The sequence below is a fragment of the Chrysemys picta genome, chromosome 10 (genome assembly GCF_011386835.1).
Source record: "Chrysemys picta bellii isolate R12L10 chromosome 10, ASM1138683v2, whole genome shotgun sequence".
Classification (NCBI taxonomy): Eukaryota; Metazoa; Chordata; order Testudines; family Emydidae; genus Chrysemys; species Chrysemys picta.
In genome coordinates, this window is record NC_088800.1 from 13,094,682 (window position 1) to 13,115,054 (window position 20,373).

General features: G+C 44.8%; 1 protein-coding gene across 22 annotated transcripts in view; it reads left to right on the forward strand.

Moving 5' to 3' along the window:
* AKAP13 (A-kinase anchoring protein 13) overlaps nt 1-20,373 on the forward strand; it is a 341,004-nt gene that overhangs the window by 173,808 nt on the left and 146,823 nt on the right. For all 22 annotated transcript variants that reach the window (XM_042856648.2, XM_065559282.1, XM_065559288.1 and 19 more), the window contains 3 exons: nt 1,067-1,256; nt 7,949-10,919; nt 16,526-16,602. In XM_042856648.2, the coding sequence (XP_042712582.2) occupies nt 1,067-1,256; nt 7,949-10,919; nt 16,526-16,602 (3,238 nt within the window). The remainder of the gene's footprint in view (nt 1-1,066; nt 1,257-7,948; nt 10,920-16,525; nt 16,603-20,373) is intronic.

The window sequence follows — 20,373 nt, forward strand, 5'->3', positions numbered from 1 at the left end:
CAGTCTTTATCACAGGCATCACTCAAATGCAAACTTCTGCTAGGCCTGAATTTGGCTAGTAACCTTAATGGAAATTCGACTTGACTCTTTTCTTTCAGTTCCGGTTCTTAAACTGTGCCATTTACTATGGTATCTGAGCTCATGTTAACTGTTAGAAACATAACAATTTTCCTAACAATTAGGGATAGGAAAAGTTCCATATGGGTGTGCCTCTGTTCTTCTGTCAGTGTAGTCATGCTCTGAAGCTTGTAGTGAAGGTGGCAGTATTTTGACCATTACTGTGTTCATTTTATGTAAATAAGAATGTAAATTAGTTATAACTTTAAAGCTCTGTGCTAGTGGAGACAACGGCATGGTTTTCTTTTTCTTTTTCCTCATAGGATTGACCCTTTTTAAAGATTTTGTTACTGTTAACTGTCAAAATGGGAAACTCTATAATTAAATCAATAATCCTATTGTAGAGGGACTTGATATCTCAGGATATTGGTGTCCTAACTGTTATGTAAGAATGGCCATATAAGATCTTCCCCTTTAGGCCAGCCATTCAAATCAAGTCCAGTTCAGTAATGAATGAAAGTTGCTAGGTTTATTGTCTCAGTCCGATCCCTGGAGGAATGTTTCTGTCCTAAAAGTTGTTATGCTGTTTGCCTATTGCCCTACAGTCCTTATTCTATAGATTAGGAGATAGTTCCCACTCTAGGGTTGTCAACCTGGCCACCTTGGTCTGCATTAAATTCACTTTAGAAAGCAGTCACTTTGCCCATCATCACTATTTGCTATAACCTTCTGACAGCTTGGAAACTCCAGGTCGATAAGACTTGGCAGGACTTTTTGGGATGTAGCTTGTCATTGACTCTAACTCTCAACTCCAGTTCATTTCCCTCTGCCAAGATTGGGGAGCGTATGTGTTTCTTGGCCTGACCTTCTAGCCTGCAGAGTAAACCGCCCTGTAGTCTCTTTTGCTTGGGCCATTGACTAGATGAGTATCCAGACCAAGGCATGTGTGTCACTGCATCACAGCGTTTCAGTCTCATTTATGTGTTAACCTGGGTTTGTTTTATTTCAGAGAGGAAGCTGGTGAACCAGACTCTTGGAGCACTTTGTCTCATATAGTGCACTCGGGGGACTACTGTGTGAAATACCACCGTGGGCTGAATGTTTATACGCTAACGGCTGAAGCCAAGGAAGGAACAAATGCCGGCATGGAACATGACATAGAGCAGCTCCAGAAATTCATAGCGAGCCACCAGCACACGGTGAGAAAGGGACAGGGCAATACAGTGAGTGTAAATGTACCTGGGATGCCTGCTGCTGTTATCTTGAGCTTCCAGGTATCTTGTAAGAAACTTTGCACCTAGGCAGTGCTCACATAGGGATTTACAAATGACACTAGACCATCACATCTTGAAGAACCACAGTTACAGTAAGAAACTGTTTCTTAACTTAGATATACCTTATATACTCGTTCATTAGCCCGTTCGTTTATAAGCCAACCCCCCAAGATGGTTAGGTAAAAATAGCAAAAAGTGTATGACCCTTTCATAAGCCGACCCTATATTTCAGGGGTTGGCAAACTTTGGCTCCTGGCCCATTAGGGTAAGCTGCTAGCGGGCCTGGACGTTTTGTTTACCCGGAGCATCTGCAGGCACGGAGCCCCTCAGTTCCGAGTGTCCGCAGTTTGCCATTGCCAGCCAATGGCACACCACGTCCTGCAGCTCCCATTGGCTGGGAATGGCAAACCGCGGACACTGGGATCTGCGGGGCTCCGTGCCTGCAAACGCTTCAGGTAAACAAAATGACAACATATTAGATATTTAATTCAATGATTCCATAAAGTTTAAAATCATCAAATTTTGGTGTAGACCCGTTTATAAGCCGGCCCCCGCTCTTTGATGCGTCATTTTTACCAAAAATATTCAGCTTCTGAACGAGTATATACGGTAATTAACTAATGCCCAGGGGTATCTTACCTGGGAACTGTCTGCTTTCCTCTGATTTGGGAGTGGGGCTCTACTAAAGGCATTGTTAGAATGAAGGGAAGTTTTCTGCCATCTGGGAGGTGGAGCTTGGTCAGGACTCTCTAGGAAGAAGCAAATCCTGCCCTGCACCTCCTTCCTCATGTACTCTGCCTCTCTCTGCTTCCGGATCCTGACTCGTCCCTGCAAGAAGAAGGCGAGTTACATCCTGAGGGCAGAAGAAAATTGCTTGGAGCTCAGGGTAGCTCCCTGCAGGGTGGTTGGGTCAGTGGGTGAGGAGTGTGAGGTGGGTTCTGGTACTGGCTGGGGGTTAACAGAGTGCTAGGGAGATGGGAATGTTTTTGTTTGGAGAAGACAATAATAGATCTGCCAGGAAGCAGCCCTCTGGTTGAGGGGAAGGGCCAGAGGAGACGTCGTAAGAGCATTGTATGCTCTTCTTTAGTACCTCAGTGCAGGATTCTGAGGGTGAGTCCTCTCCTGTTAAATGTTGTAGGAATTCATGGTGGGGTTTTCAGAAGCACTTGGCATTGGCCTGATACTGCGCCAATTGAAGCCACTGGGAGCTTGATCATAGGATCTGCAATTAGGTCAAGGCTGAGGTCTTTGGAAAATTCCACCCTCAGAGCTGCCAGGGAGACCCTCTTCAGAGGGTGAAATGCAAAATGGTGGTCAGGATTTTACAGCTGCTGCAGAACCGTACAGTTTTCCTTGTGTGTCCACCATTCCTTCAGATGTCTGTATGTTTTTGTTTAATTCTACCATCCTAGGCCTGTTCTACACTAGGAATTTACTTCGGGATAGCTACGTCTCACGGGGATATGAAATATCAAACTCCTGAGAGAGGTACTGTAGCTATACCAACCTAACCCCTGGTGTGGACCAGCACTAGGTCAATGAAAGAATTCTTCTGTTGACCTATCTACCATCTCTCAGGGCAGTGGAATACCTATGCCAATGAGAAAAGCCCTCCTGTTGGCATAGGTAGTGTCTACATGAAGAGTTACAGCCCGCAGTGTTGTGTTATTTAAATATTGCTACTCCTTTTTCATGAAGAGATAAAAAGGAGGAGGTCGGAGGAGTATTTTTCATTTTTACTAGTTGAAGTTTTAGCCCACTGATCATTCTGAACAACAGTCCTCGCTGTCGTCTGAATACAGAACGGTAGTAACTCTTGGTTTCAACTGGTGATACAAGTGGTACTGGTGATACTGGTACTGGTGATACAAATGGCAAACCAAAGCGAGTGTTGGGATCACCTCACTTTGCCTCCCCCTTACCACCAGATGACAGTAAAATATGTCTAACGTACTAAGCACATTTCTTTTTGATAGTGCAGATGCCTGATGGGTTCATTTTGTCTGACAATGAAATCAGAAAAGCTATGTTTAGATTTTTTTCCAGCCCTGTTTCACTTCAAATCTAATCTGATTTGAATTTGGAAAGCAGCCCTGCAATTACTTCATTTAGGCTCAGCTGAAAGCCAGTTGGCTTCCTTTGGAGAAGGCTCTATTTTTCAGTCTATCAGCAGAGTGACTTCACTGCGAGGATGTGAAGGCTCCCACTCCCCATGTCTTTCAAAACCTTGCTTGTTCCACAACAAGTGTCAGTTTTGTTTGTGTTTTTCTGTATTGGCTGGAAACCAGTAGAGCATTCCCTGTGCTCTGCTGCAGGGTGGAAGCCACCAGACAGCTGACACTCCATTTGAACTTGTTCAGTTGCGTACCCACACAAATGGATCTATCCTGTGTTCTTTCTTCCTGTAGAGCAGTAGTTCCAGCCAATGCCCACTCCCTCCCAATCAGTTATGTGCATTCTAACCCACCACAGAGAATGGACAGCATCGCAAGTTTAGAACTGCATGGTCTGTCATTGTAGTGGCACAGGAGCACCCCTATAGTTAAGGTTGCATCATGACATCTGTTTAAAGGTTAACGCTTCTAAGTCCTCTAAAACCGACATGCGTAGTCAATTTTTTTTAAAATTTGGTGTGCTTGGAGGTGCTTGGTGGGATTAGCAGGAGGGTGCTTGGTGGGATTAGAGACCCAAATTTGGAGTCGTATGAGCATGGGGTTCTGGAGATACAAGCCCCCATCCACCCCCAAAAAATAACCATGTAAAAAAAGTTTCTAGGTGGGTTTCTTTGCCCAGAGCTAGGGATTAAACCAGGGGTCGGCAACATTCGGCACGTGGCTCGCCAGGGTAAGCACCCTGGCGGGCCGGGCCAGTTTTATTTACCTGCTGACGCGGCAGGTTCAGCCAATCGCGGTCCCCGCTGGCCGCGATTTGCCGTCCTGGGCCAATGGGGGTGGCGAGAAGCCGCGGCCAGCACATCGCTCGCCCACGCCGCTTCCCACAGCCCCCATTGGCCCGGGACAGCGAACCGCGGCCAGTGGGGGCCGGGATCGGCCAAACCTGCCGCGTCAGCAGGGAAATAAAACTGGCCCGGCCCGCCAGGGTGCTTACCCTGGTGAGCCGCCTGCTGAACGTTGCCGACCCCTGGATTAAACTATTGATGTGATGAAGGTCAAAATGGTCTCAGTCTGTTGAGTTTTATCTAGAGTAGTGTTTGGCATCCACTGAATCTTTGGGAGACCCACATTGAGAATGGTATTTAAGGAAATGTACATATTTACACTGTGCATGCACCGATATAGAAAAAATGGCTTCAATTCCCATCATTTTATAGGTTTCAAAGCTTGACTCTTGTAAGTGTTCTAAAATCCAAATAGTTAATTGGATAGCTTTGAAATCTGGGGTCCCTCATAGGGGCGCAGGGTAGCATTAGTGATCCACATTGGGGTCCTTTGACCCCAGGGGTTCTTGAGTTACAGCCCCAACTCCAAAAAAAACAGTTTTTTTCTGCTGCCTTGTACTGTTAAACTGAGAGGTACTAAGGCTACAATTATGTCACGGAGGTCACGGAATCTGTCATTTCCAGAGTCGTCCCTGACATTTTCTGCTTCAGCCCTGGGGCCACGGGGCTAGATTTGTCAGCCAGTGGGGGCGCCAGAGCTTTCAGCTGCCAGCCTGGATCTCTGAGCTATATGTGGGGGGGGGGGGCCCACAACTCCCAGGCGCCTGTCTAGAGCTCCAAGCCTCCGGAGCTCTGAGCCACAGCAGAGACCCCCGCAGGTCCCAGCTGTCGTGGGCAGCAGGTCGCCTCGGAGCTCTCAGGTGCAAGGGCCCCTGGAGTTCCACGGGTGGCGGATGGCCCCCGGAGCTCCCACCCATGAGGGTTGTGGGGGGCCCCCCTGAGTTCAGAGCTGGGGGAGGGGTCCCCATCAACTCCCAGCTGCCAGTCCTGGAGCTCTGAGCCTCCACGGGCAGTGGGGGCCTGCCGCTCGCAGCCACTGTGAGCGTCAGCAGCGGTGGGTGTTGAGGGGCCCTCCCACTCCCTATTTTGTCAGGGTTATTTTTAGTAAAAGTCACGGACAGGTCACGAGGCTTCTGTGAATTTTTGGTTATTGGCTGTGACCTGTCTGACTTACTAAAAATTGCCATGACAAAATCTTAGTCTTACTAATGGCTGATGAATCAGAGCCCTCTTGATGACTGTGAACTCTTCCTGTCATTAACATAACTACCACCTAAGACAAAAGGAGTTTTGAACTGAGTAGCTGGAGGTTGCTACAATTTGTGAGTTATAAGTAGCTATTTGAGTTTGGGAGGTCATGGAATCAAAGTATTGGGGGGGGAGGGGGAATTAGGCATGTGAGTGCTTCTTGGGAAGGGAGGGGCATTGGGGTCAAAAAGTGGGGAAATATGGGGAGAGGAGTGGGGGGTTGCAGTGAGGGGAGGTGGGATTATGGGGAGGGGGATAAATGGTGATGTGGGGAGGGAGAAAGGTTGGGGGCTCAGGTGAGAGGGGGGGTGGCACCCCGAGCTCTGCCAGTGCATCCCAACTGTGCACCCAACCCCGCTACATCTTCCAAAGTCTTTGGGGGGAAATTAGCTATGCAAATATTTCCCGGGAGTGGTGGGCTGAGTGAGGGGAGAGGCATTTGGGACTGTTGTAGCGAGGAGAGGGCGGTTATGAGACGGGGGATAACTGCAAGGGGGGGAAGAGGTTGAGGGACCAGGTGAAGGAGGTTTGGGGGTTAGGGACAGTGGAGGGCTAGTGCAGTGGGAACGGGGCTGTGGGTGTGTGTGGCAGAGGGGAGAATAGGGGTAGGGGCACTTGTCAGTCTCGCATTACCTCCTCCCTCGTGTATGTCCAGATCTGGTGGGCTCTCATGCCTCTAGTGGTTCTAAGTCCCCTTTAAGCTGGGCTATGGGGGACCTTATGCCTCTGAGTGTGTCTGAGTCTCTCATACTGCCACCCATGTGTGGGTCAGGATCTAGGGGGCCCATGCTTGTCTACAGCCCCCCTCCCCATCTTCCTCAGTTGAGCCAAGATCTGAAGTCCTGCCCATTTGAATGGGGAGCTGAGAACAGGCATACTTCATGTATATCATAGGCTCTAAAGAGAGGTGGGAGCATTCACTAAGATGAGTGGAGTGTCCACCATGTGTCTCAGAGCTGTTGTTTCAAGTTGTCTTAATCTCCATGGGGTGTTCTCATTCAGCTGAGATGTGATCATGGTACACCTCTCAGAGCCTCCTATGCTTAAGATGGGTATGTAGAGGAGCACTTTCCCACCGTTGTCCCTCTGTCCTTCCTGTTTAAAGAACGACGCTTCTAAGTGCTCTAAAATCTGCATGCTTGCACAGATATTTTTCTTGACATTTGCTATACTTTGTGGGAGTGCAGAGTGGGGCGAGTGACCCCCATTTAGGGTCCTAGGAACCAATTCTGGAGAGAAAAGCCCCCCCAAAATAATTAGCCATTTTCAAAAAGTTTGTGTGGCTTTTTTTTTTTTGTTCTGAACTAGAGATTAAACTATTGCTCTGAAGTGGGACAAAATGGTCTCTGTCGATCAGATTGTACCTTAGGTAGTGCATGGCACCTGCTCAGTCTTGCGGGGACCGAAATTGTGAACGGTATTTAAGAACAGGTAAGCCTCTTAGCCAGCTGTGCAGTCTGGAAGGATTATATCAATAAAGAAAGGAGAAAAAAAAAAGGGTTTCTATGCAACCACTTTATGCTTGCCTGGGTAGTTCAAGGGAACTGGCCAACCCCATTACCCCGGTGAATATCCCACCACTGACATTTCTAGTCTGAGCCGTTGTACACCTGAACTATAAAGATTTAATAATGCATATTGCTTGCTACAATATGCATTATTAAATGCATTATTAAATGCAGTTATTTTATGACTCGGGTTACTGTAAACACAGCAGGATAGTCAGCAGCTGTTGTCACCAAAATGCGTGTTACGTTGGGTGGGGAGGAGCTGGAGACGGAGGACTTGGTGTATGGGAGTGGGGTGGGAGAAGGAGCAAGCACAGAGAGATGGGCTGTGCAGGGAATGGGCAATGAGGAAAGGTGGTAGGCAAGCCTTGGATTGGTTGTTTGAGAAAAGTCTGTATTTTACTAGCCCCCAGGGGATGGTGGCAAGTGGCTGCTTCCTGCTTTGGGGGCAGATTAATATGGTGTTTCCAAAGACACAGGGGATCTGTAATCCTCCTACAGGGTGGCAGTTCAGCCCAGAGCCAGTCTTGAAAAGAACTGCATTGCCATTTTTGGAGCTGGATTGTACATTCAAATGCATGTTTACTTAATACTGCAAATTAAATTTAAATCCTGCTCTTTCCTGAGTTTAAATTTAAATCCATTCAAGCAATAGTCTTCAATATAGCCAGTGGCTGGCAAGACTTAAAAGATCAATGTACTGTTCCAGTACATTTTGTAAAGGCGGTTCAAGTGGATAGACACGCAGAGATGGAGGGAGGGGCCGGTCTCATTTTGTATGAACTCGAGTTAATGTTACAGATTTAAGAATTGTACAGGTGACTGATAAATCAACGTGTGCACTTTGAGAGTGTGACATACAGCACAACAAACAGTCATAGTCTTTATTTCCCTCTTTTCAGACTGCAGCCAAACAGCCAGAGCCTGAGCTGAGAACTTCAGAGGATAACTGCAATATAGGAGCAGAGGCGGAGGGTTTTCTGGCTACTGCAGCCCCCCGCTTGGAAGAAATGCCAACAGAAGGAAGCAAAGAATGCCCTTCTGCACTGGTTAACTTTGATGTGAGGCAGCTCTCAGCCCCAACGGGCCACAAGGAGAACCAGTGTGACAGTGGGAGTTTGGAAGTGCTTAACGACACATCAAGTGATTTGTTGAGCCTGGCGCGTATAGAGAACCCAGGGTTTTCCTGTGAAAGTAAAAATACAGCTACGTTGAGTAAAAAGGAAGAGGAGGGGCCAGCCGCTATTGTAGACTCTGGGACTGTATCAGATAAAAATGACTGCACACTGATCTTGGCTGCTGGAGTAAACGGTGCTGCAAGCCTTCCATCCTGTGGAAATACAAATGAGGAAACCGGAATGACATCCACTGGAGTTGTTTTGAGTCAAGCCAGCCTGTGTAGTAGAGATAATACCCAACAGGAAGTGCAAATCGTTGAAGAGTGCACAACTGAAAGCTCTCTTCCTGTGGCTGAAACTGCATGCAAAGCCCTAACGCCCTGGGAGGGTGTGGATGTGGCTATGGGCCAGGCAGAATGCAAGAACTGTACAGGGTCGGTGGATGCTGCTTCAATCCAGCAGCATGTGGAGAATGGAGAGGATGAGACCCGGGGTTCAGGAACTTCAAGTCTGAAAGAGCTGCCCCCAGCAGGTGGGGAGTCGATCCATGCTACTGAGCCCTTTCTTGCAGCGTCACCAAAATCTCCAAGAGAAGGTGGGGAATGTGGAGATGGACAAGGGATGCAGGCACAGGATAGTGCAAATGCACGTGTCGACAGTGATATTACCCCTGTTGGCCATGGGGAGACAAGTGGCAGCGAAGAGAGTGGAACAGACCCGAACACCAAAAATGCAAAGATTGGTTTGCCAGAGGGCTTAGTCCAAGGTGAACCCCTTGTACAGCAGAGGCAGAGTATGATTGCCAACCCTGGAGAGGAGCTGCTGGTTGTGACTGAAATAAAGGTTTCAGAGAATGCATTGAAATGTGATCCTGTTGTTTTGGAAGTGAATAACAATAGTAAGAGTGGTGAGCAGGGTGTGCAGGTGGAAGATGGAAACGCAGACCTTGGGCTGAATGAACTGGTTTTGAGTGACAATGTGGAGAATAATTCTGAAATGAAAAACAGTCCCCTTGACAGGTCTGGTCCAAGTGATGCAGAGACTGTGTGTTCCCTTGAAAGCAGTAAAACCATTGCAATTGTAGCTGAAGGCGAAGGTGACAGTGAAGCCCTTGAAAAGTTGTCACTAGGAACTGAAACTACCAGCAGAGGAAGCACAGATTCGGCAGAGGAACGCCAGGGGTCTGCTGGCACTTGCCACGCTGAGAATCAAGCTGTTTTAAAAGGTGAAATGTGTGACACTGCTTCAGCTAGCAAATGTGAGCCTGGGTCACAACCTCCATTTGACGCAGGTTTGTCCTCAGCAGAAAAAGAGCCTCTGCAAAACCAATTGGTGGCATCAGAAAGCATTTCTGAACAGGAGGCGGTTGGCAAGCAAATCAAATCAGTCTCATCTCCCTTGTTTAAAGGAGATGTACAGCAGGGACAGGCAATCGGTCAGGAGAGAGATGCTGCAGTGGCACCTCCAGGACAGGAGGCGTCTGTGCATGGTAATGATCCTGTCTTCTCTTCATGTGGCATGGGCACAGAGCGTATCCAGGATAATTTAATGGACACACCCTCTGCAATTCATAATAAAGAATCTAAACAAAACCAGGAAGTAGCAGCAGTAGCAGAGACAGCAGTGCTTGCTGAACAGGACAGTTCTATGCAGGGTAAGATAACCGCAGAAACTAGTTTGCCTAAAGACAGTGGGGGAAAAGAGGTCTCTGATGAGCAAAGTCTGTCACAGCCGGCTGAAGAGAGCAAAGCTGAACCCAGTCAGGAGCTGTGTGAAAATGGGACACTTGGCAAAGAGAAGTGTTTGTCCGAGGAGCCTGCTGCTGCTGCTATTGTGAAATCCTCTGTTTGCAGTCAGGGCGAGGAGTCTGCAGCGAATGACAGTAACACAGATATTGGGCTGAAAGGGGAAATCTCCTGTCAGGAAGCAGATGACAATGCAACAGTGGATGCAGAAGAAAGTATTGTACAAGGGTCTGAATCTGAGTACAAATGGCTGGATGCGAAGAATGACCCTCCTACCGACACAATGTTGAACCAAGAATGTGATCTCAGTCAGGGGGCACAGGGAGGCTCTCTGCAAAACAAAGCACCAGAATTAAAGGAGGTCTCTGTTATGGAAGCACCTTCTGTTGCCTTTGAGAATAAGGCACCTCTAGGTGTAGCTGAGACATCCACCGTACCAGGTGATCCAGAAGAGGAGGAGGATATGAACAATGTACTCTCCAGAGCATCGCTTCAGCCTATTGCAGAAGAACCCCCCTGCGACAGCGACTCCAGCACTGACACTATCTGTTTGACTAGTGAGAGCGAAGCTGGGTCTGAAGTGAAAGAAGCCCAGGGACAGGTCTTGGATTGGCCCAACAAAGATCAAGAGGAGCAGAGCAATGGCGTGCTGGAAGCGTCTCTCTTACAGTCACATCCATACAATATAAATGCTGCTGCTGAGCTGACAGATGACGTGGGGGCAAAGAGCTTGGTTCCAGAGGCTGATGGCTCCTGGCTGGATAAAGTTGCCAATAGGGTGAAAAGTCCCGATGGATTTGTTTCTATATTGGAAACTTCTTCTGTCCCTGAGTCTGCAGTTGGGAAGCTAGAGTGTGTGCCTGTTGGGGTTCTCCCCCCATCCCCTCCTGAAACCCAAGTGATTACGGGAGACATCCTTAATGGAGAAATGGATTTAAGGTTGCAGTTTGATGAACCAACAAAGAGGGGGGATGCAAGCTCAGAAGTGCTAGGATCTGAGTCTGTTACAGGTAAGCAAAATAGTGTCTTGTTCATTTTATATAGCACCATATGTGCACATGGCATTTCACATGCAAATAAAGGAAGAAGCTCTCTGCCAGAAAGAGCTTCCAACTTAAAGGAGATATTTCTTGCTTTTAAAGAATGAAAATCTGGCTATGGTGGGTAGAGAAATGGGTGTCAGAGGCCAGCCCCGGGAGGGGAATCCTGCCCTTGGCAATTCTTTTCCTGCAGAGACCAGAAATCTGAAATAGATATTAAAGGGTTACACTACAAGTACATGTCTCTAGGATTGCATCACTGTTAGGAAACGGTCTTATATTTATGCCAAAGTATTTTAGAGGAATCTTTAACATGTAAATTATGTCCCCTAGTAGGAAAGAAAACAGTTAAATGGGAGTGTGATGCTGAAATTTGCTGTGTGTTTGTTACGTGTTTCCTTCTGGGCCAGGTGCCTTAAGGTTTTGTGCTAACTTGACTCTTTCCTTCAATTCTGCACTGTATTCTCTGCGAATCTGGAGTTAAAGAATATAACAGTGCTGTATTAAAGCTTCCTTACCGGTCAACTGGAACAGCTGTGAGTGTCGTTCTGAACTGGGCAAAGACGCTTCCTAATTGGTGGCATTGAGTCATTTAAAAAAGAGGGGGAGAGAACACATCCCTCCACCCACTTTTCCTGACTCTAAAGCCATCCTGGAGCGAAGCCGCAGTCTTTTCCACTGTATTTAAGCAGTGCTGGAATTCAAACGCTCATTACTCGTTCAGTGCAACAAGCAAGGATGAAAGATCAGTGGGGACCTCTGATGAGTGATGTCATAGGAGATAAGTGACTGCATCAGGAGAGCTTTGGCAGAGTCAGTCTATGTTCAACAAGAGCAAATAGGAACCGTCAAAAAATCAAAACAAAACAAAACAGCAACTCTTCCTCTGATAAATACAACAAAAAATAACTGACTTTTGGAGTCTTCCAGTCTGGACTGAAATCACAGGTGACATTTCTACTGAAGCGCACAGCTGGTTTGATCCAGGCCTTTATATTACACCTGTTCAGGCAGCTGTTAAATGTAAACAGCTGATCTATCTCTGTGTTGCTCTTATTTAGTTATAAGGAATCTATAGGTAAGACGTATCTTTCCTTTAACAAGCTCAAAACAAAAGACTAATTCAGAATTCTAAAGAAAATAATCAAAATAGATGTAATGTATCCATCAACCCCAGCCGTTTAGAGGCGGGAGCTGTAAAATCATAGAAATATATGACTGCTTTTTACTGCATAAAGGGAAGAGATTTTTGTCAAGTAGAGTTGTGGAAGGCGATTTATGTTAGCATTGACTGGCAGCACAATTGTGGGTACCTGTTCTTTGGGGCTAGGGGTGGTGAATATTTAGTAAGTTTTGGTAAGTTTGGGATTTTAAAGAGTTTTATTAGTCATAATAAGTTATCAGCTGCTATGTAACAGGCTGTTTACATGAATCAGAAAGCTCCTTTAAAAAATAAACTTCTATTTTTGTATTGTGGCAGGTTGACATTTCAATAGAATGGGAGTGGCTGAAAGTCAATACCTGGGAATGCTAATTTCTTCTGGGAGCTCCTTGTTTTTTTGTCTCCTGGCGTCTAAGTCTCTGTAGCCAAGATTTAATTCTATACCTGCTGTTGGATATACAGGTTTTTCATGCAAGATATTGTATAGAAATCGAAGAGACAAGGAATTACAGTGTAGTAAATTAGTGCCCATATTGAAAAATACAACTTGTGTTTTTATAAAAATGTTAAAACATCATTCTAAGCTAGGGTAGGGAAAAGGAAACTGGGAGGTGATTATGTTACAGATTTCAAAAATGTAAAAGGGAAATAACACAAGGATCCAGCATATGTTTATCTCTTCTACCATAAGAAAAACATGGTCACAATCTGAAGCGGCACAAAGGACAAATTAGGGTAGCATGGCTTCTCCTAGGGAGTATTGGAACAATCTACAGAATAATGCTATGTGGGCACAGACAAGACATGGGTTTAAAGCAAAGACCAGAAGATATGTTTTTTATTATTATTATTATTATTGTGGGGTGTGTGTGTGTGGAGAGAGAGAGATGGCATTTAAACTTTGTGTGGTGACTGCCCTACCTGGATAACTTATTGTCTTGTCAAAGGAGCAAATTACTAAGTACTGTGAGGTTTTTCAAGTTTACTTTGTTCTGAGTCAGAACTTATCTTGGCAAGTAGGGACGTGTATATATTTATTTTGCGGTTAGGGACGTAACTGCTGCTCAGCAGAAAGAACCAAAATCCTTTTCTGACAGACTTTGGGCTGGATCCCTTTTGAGAGTAGAGGCTCGGGTCAGGGGGATGCTTCCCAGAAACACACGTCAATGGGGATTTTTTTTTTCATTGTCATTGCTAAATTGTCACAGTTTGTGAGGTGCAATCAAAGGATTTTTCTCAGTGAGAGAGGCAGGGAAAGATGCAAGACCATCTAGCTGTGTAAGTTTATATTCACTGCTTCTGATGACATCACTCTCTTTCATCTCATCCCCATGTCATGTGATCAGTTTAATAAGATTTAGAGTCTCCAAAAGCAAAATCAAGCCTGCATCCAAACAGCTATTCAGGGCCTGGTCCTAAAGTGCAGTGAAGTCAAGGGGAGACTCCCATGCCTCTTGTAGAAAGTCTTACAAACCTCATGCAGTACCTAGGGGTTGGGCCTTTTATTCAGCACTGAATTACCCCTGTGAAATGGGATTTTCCATGCAAACTATTTGAATAGTGCATATTTGGCCTGACTCGCATTTGGGCAATCAAGCAGTTGGGGTATGAAGCTGAAGTTCGGACACCCAACAGATAAGACGACACACACTGGCCTGGTTTCTACCGTAACTAAATCATGAATAGCATGCTTTGTTCTCTAGAGATTCCCCTTGAACAAATTGCCCTAATGGATCTCCTGGCAGGTATTGGCCTTTAGAGAGAATTTATTGGCTGGCATATGCTTAATTTCCAATAGTAGAATTTTACCATTTCTACTTTCTAGCGCCTAATCTCATCTTCACCATGGGGACAGAAAGGTTTGACTGTCCAGAAAGGTTTTCACTGGCATTTATTTCAGCAGCTAGGGTGGCAGGTTCCAGTGTAGACCAGTTTTATTAATATTAACAATATTACTTAAAGTGCTCCATGCCTGAATGCCTCCATGATGTATTTCAACACTAGTTTATGGGTTTGGGATATTCATTCTTAGTAGAAGTGCTTGTGTTCTGGAAGTAAAGTGCACAAAACTTGCATAATGACAGGTTTCAGAGTAGCAGCCGTGTTAGTCTGAAGAAGTGGGCTGTAGTCCACGAAAGCTTATGCTCTAATAAATTTGTTAGTCTCTAAGGTGCCACAAGTACTCCTGTTCTTCTTTCTGCACAAAACTTGGTTCTTCCAAATCACATGCTGGACCAGTCCAAGTGATTATGTGGAAGCCCACAAAGGTCCAAACCCGGAAGTCAGATTTGGCTGGGTTAATCCATATATGTAAACAATGCTCAGACTATGATTTGCAAAGATAAAGTCCTTAAATTATACATCGAGCCAATCACAGTTGTATAGGTGAACAACAAAAATAAGGCCTGATTTTGCTCCCATTGAAGTCAATGGATGTTTAACTGTTGGCTTTAATGGGAGTGGGATTAAACATGTCCCTTGCCCTTTCTTCAGGATCTCAAAACACTTTACAAACATGAATGAATTGATCCTCACAACCCCCCGGGAAGGAGACAACTATCATTATGATCCCCATTTCTCAGATGGGGAAGCTGAGGCACAGTCAGTTTAAGTGACTTGTCCTAGGCCACAGAGGAAATCTGTGGCAGAGCCAGGAAGAGAACCCTGATGCCCAGTACTGTGTTTTAGCAACAAGATTGTTCCTTCCACCCCATACTTAAGGGGCACCTTCTTGCATTCATGATAGCAGCCTGTCTGTTCCCCCTAAACATAGTTCCTTGTTTATATGTGCAGCCTGGGGCCCCAGGGTGGCTCTCTTCCCCTCTATACCCTGGGGGAGTTAGGGTGCACATGCTGGGCATTAACAGGCTGGCATTTCTTGGGGGCCCATTCCTGCGGCATTATTATCCTTTCCGACAGCAAATTTCAAGAGTTTGTGAGGGAGGGTCACCCTTTCTGGCTGAACTCTCTTTCTTATCATAAATACATGATCACTGGCTGTTTTGCCAACAAACTGGTGTCCCCTGGGTGATTCTCACATGTGCTCAGAACTACTGCTGAATCGTCTCTGGGTTTTTGGGCGGTTCTGCTCTTAACAACCCATAAACTCATCAGGTCTTTCTATCAGATACCACAATGTTGTGTTAATTGCTAATTTCTTTGAATTAGTACAGCAAGCGGTGTGTAGCAAAGTATCCTTAATGCCCTTAAGACAGACTAGCTTGCACTATGAGTGCCAACTACTTTTTTCAGTGGTTTTAATTTAAGATGGAACTGTGGTTTCCCACAGCCTCCTTTTGTACAAATGATCCACTACAAATCGTTAGTTAAAAATCCTTTTGATTCCTATAGTGCTCAGTTACAGATGGCTAGGAGAAGAATGATGTGCCTAGTGGTTAGAGCAGGGAGACAGGTGTGTTGCGTTCTGTCCCTGGCTCAAGCACTGACTCACTGTGACACTTCGGTCAAATCACTTCACCTCTCTGCACTGCTGTAGAATGGGAATATTTATATAACTCGCAAGGGGGAGAGTAGTGAAGCTTCATTCACTGTCTCTGAAGTATTTTGTAATCCATGGGTCTTTAGAAGTGGAAATTGGCTTTAGATTTAAGTCCTGTTCTGTGTAAGTGTCACAAGACAAAAATGGTTATTTGAAGTGGGAAAAGTGCAGAGAGAGAAAACGCTGGTGTAAATGGCGATCGTTTAAGTTTTACATGTTAATTTGCTGGGAAGAGAGGACAATGGGGACACAATGTTTCTCTTGTGTTCCATCAACACCGTTACCAGGAAAAAAAAATTGTCCAGACAGTTGCCAAATTTGGATGGAGACTAACTTGTTTTACTGCCCTCTGGGACCTAATCCACCACTTCAGGTTAAGGAGAAGAGGCATGTGTTGAGAAGCTGGCATTGCATTAAACGCTTGAAAGTTGAGAAAACATTCTTGCCTCCCACCTGTCTCCATGTTAGGGTAAAGAATCATAGAATTGTAGAAGATTAGGGTTGGAAGAGACCTCAGGAGGTCATCTAGTCTCAAAGCAGGACCAACCCCAACTAAATCAGAAAAAAACAAATATATACTTTTTGATCATACAGCAGGAATAATGGAAGTAAAGTCTTCTTTGGTATAAACATATATGCAGATATAACCTAGATTTCAAGCTTCACATAGAGCCATCTGTAGAAGTCTAGTCCTGTGGTTTCTGTGTGCTCACCGCTGTTTCATAGTTTCCTTCATTCACAGACACTGTAGTTGTAAAATTACTAACAAACAAGCAGCAAAGTCAGGAATGAAACCAGCTGTTGGAAGGAAAATAACGCCTGTCAAGTTTTTTAGAACTTTTTGAATAAACAGAAAAACAGCAGCCTTGGGGGAAGTTTGTTTAAATCTTCTTTGCAAACCTCCTGTCCTTGCAGAAAAGCTGGAGATGAAAACTGAAGATGAGGTGGATTTTTTGAAAGACCTCGGAGAGCATGCAGTTTCTGAAGAAACAGTAAGTGTCATTTTTGCATCTTTATCTTGTACTTTGCAATGCTTTAAAAAGGAATGTCTGTGCAGCTGTTGATGATCAGCTGAGTTGCTGATTTCCTTTCCTCAGCTGCTGTGAAGCTAAACATAAGTTATACATTGTGGCTTTTCTTTTTAACCTTCTAAAAATAGCACTGATTTTTAGTCCTCCTTATTTTTGAAATGGTATTTAGTTTTAAATAAAAAGACGATAAAAGACAAATTAAAAAATCAAACCCACAAAAAGTTTTGACGGTCTCATAATGTATGATAGATAACTCAGGTCTGTTGGTGCCCCATAATATGAGGTTGTCCAAAGTTGGGGAGGTGAAAGATTCCCTCCTCCCCCTACAGTATTACTGTAGTTCATGGTGTAGATAACATAAAATGATGGTTCATAAGTGTGTACAGAGAGAGAGCATGGTCTAGTGCAGGGGTCGGCAACGTTCGGCATGTGGCTCGCCAGGGTAAGCACCCTGGCGGGCCGGGCCAGTTTTATTTACCTGCTGACGCGGTAGGTTCGGCCGATCGCGGCCCCCACTGGCCGCGGTTCGCCGTCCCAACTGGCCCAGCCTGCCAGGGTGCTTACCCTGGCGAGCCGCGTGCCGAACGTTGCCGACCCCTGGTCTAGTGGATAGAGCACTGCACTGGATGTCAGGAGATCTAGTGTTGAATGTGACTCTGCTCTGTCCTGTTTCCTTGTGCAAGTCACTTCATTTCTGTGCTTATGTGTCTCCTCCCACCAGTCATCTGTTTAATTGTTAATTCATCAGGGCAGGGGACTATTAACTATGGTCTGCTCTATGCTAGAAACTTAGGTTGACCTAGCTACATCCCTCAAGGGTATGAATTTTTCACATTCCTAAAAGACATAGTTAAGCCGACCTAAGCCCCAGTGTGGACAGTGCAAGGTCGAACGAAGAATTCTTCTGTCGATGTAGCTACCACCTCTTGGAGAGGTGGATTTACTAAAGAACCCCTTCCGTCTCTGTAGTAAGTATCTATGCTATAGTGGCGCAACTGCAGCTGTGATGCTGTAGTGTTTCTAGTGTGGACGTAGCCTGTGTGTTTGCACAGTGCCTAGCACAGTGGCACCCCAATTTTGATTGGAGTCTATATGCACTACAGTATTGCAAATAAATAATAATCATAAGCCCAAATACAGGGCAAACCAAATCTGACGGGGAAGAGGGAACCATAAAATGGGAGACACCAGGAAGAAGATCAGGCAGGAAGTTTGAAATGAAGTGGGGTTATTTTGTGTTAAACATTTTCTGTCACCATCAGCTATCACCGTTTTTGAGGATTCATTACAATAATAAAAGCTAGGGTATTACATTTGTTTGAGATGGAGTTAAGTTGTGGTTTAAATCAGCCCTCATGCATTTTGCTCTGTTATAAGCTGTCTTTCTTGATGTGATCTGTCCCAATTGTCTTTGAGGCATTTTCAGTAGTGTGCGTGTGCGCTGTTTTAGAGCAGCTGTGTTTTTGTGTTGGTTTATAATTAAGAAGCTAATGTTATAATAGTAAACAGTATAGAGATGAAGTAGCATTACAGGGTGGAGCCCAGAGAATTCGTCTCTGCACATTAATGAAAGCTCTTTGGGAGGTAAAATAATCTTGCCAAAGCAGACAATAAAATCAGGCTTATTTTTGTATGTTTTTAACAAGTTAAGGCTGAGTTTGTAATTGTTAACTTAGCGAGTTAACCAGGGAATAGTGTTAATAACCTTCCAATCTAAAATGTGTGTGCTTCAATAAATGTCTTTCATTATCATAATGCTGTAGTGTAAAGATGCTGACTGTTCTTAACCCGCCCCTTATAGATAATTTTCATGACTAATCCCTGGGTGTCTGCTTGTATAGCAGGATCTATTTAGACAAATGCAAAAAAGAACACACCCCATATTTCATTTATTTCAAGCAACGTGCATCTCAAAAGAGGAACAAAAATAAAGGTACTGAATTTAGGTTTGTTTTATGTGTTTCATAATGTAAGTGGTATGATACTTCAATATAAATCTGGCTGCAGCTTTGTCCTGTCCCTTTGCTTCCCTGCAGAGAGAAGGAGCATGCTCAGATTAGCCAACCTCCCCGGCCCCTTTTTAAATCTGGCTTTTCTGGTGTGGGATTGGGAGTGCCAAGAGAATGGAAAGTTTGCTGCAGAAGGAGTGACACAGTTTCCTGTTGCTAAGTTCAACAAAAACAACATAACAACTGTACTATATTAAGGCCATTTAAAAAAAAAACAGCTGAACATTTATAAATAGAGCTTAATTCACACATGTAGGTTTAGCTAGTGGCTAGGTTTAGGCTGGGGATGGAAAGGGGAGGAGAATCACAAAATATAGATGTGCTGCTCTCTCTGTTCTCTGCTACTGCTTTATGTAGTGTTAATTTCACATAGCCCGGGATTTTTCAGGTGTCCGCTGCCTTCTCATTAGTGGGCCATTTGGTGGTTAGTAAAAGTGGTTTCTTAGCTTGCTCCAAATAGGGACTATTTTATTGTTTGCACCTATTCATGGGTTTTGTTTCTCAAAGATTCTTTATTGATGTTGTTGGGAAGCAAAGGGAAAGTAACCACATTTTTCACATCTGAAATTTGCGTGGTAGTACAGTATTTGCCTATTTATAATTCAGAAATAAACTTATGTGCAGAGAGCAGTAAGCACTGAACTTTGTCCCTAAAAGAGAGACGCTTCATTGTCCTGAGCCTGTTGCATGACATATGCGAACATGGGGGTGGGTGGAATTCTGTATACCTCTTCTTATGGTTTAGTCTCCTAGCCAGAGGAGTGATTTGATAGCTGGTGCACAGCGATTGTACTCACTTGAGCATTATCTGTACAGTTCCCTATCCTGTCCCAGAACACTTTGCTTAAATATGGATCTTGTGCATGTGATGGAAAAGCTGCAGCTGAAAAGGACTTAGGAAAAGGGTGGCTTTGAGGGTAGCAAATATTAAGAATATAACAGGAAATGGGTACATGAGAAGATAGTTCTGAGTGGAAGCTTCTGAATTTAACAATCAACATTGGATTTGGCTTCAAAGAACCACACACTGTCTTTGAGTTCATTGATATAAATAGCTATAGTTGTCATAAATACTGTTAAACACGACCTAGGAAGATCTTCTTTACTGTCACAATGGTGGGGCTGGGTGTTCCAAAGTACCTGTCCATTGCTGCTCTTTGCCATCCAATAATTATTGGGAGATGAAATTGTTTGCTCTTCCATCCTCCTTCCTGTAAGGTTTCGCCAATTAAAGTGGGCTTTTAAAGTGGGCATTTCTCAAATGTCCTAAAACTGCTTCCTTAGAAATTATATTTGTTCAGTTTTAGGTCCAATTTTGTAGCAAGAATTTCCCAACTTGTTCAAAGAACTAGGGGTTACCAAATGAAATGAATAAGCAGCAGGTTTAAAACAAATCAAAGGAAGTATTTCTTCAGACAACGCACAGTCAACCTGTGGAACTCCTTGTCAGAGGATGTTGTGAAGGCCAAGACCATAACAGGGTTCAAAAAAGTACTAGATAAATTCATGGAGGATAGGTCCATCAATGGCTATTAGCCAGGATGGGCAGGAATGGTGTCCCTAGCCTCTGTTTGCCAGAAGCTGGGAATGAGCGACAGGGGATGCATCACTTGATGATTACCTGTTCTGTTCATTCCTTCTGGGGTTCCTGACACTGGCCACTGTCAGAAGACAGGATACTGGGCTAGATGGACCTTGGGTCTGACCCAGTATGGCCGTTCTT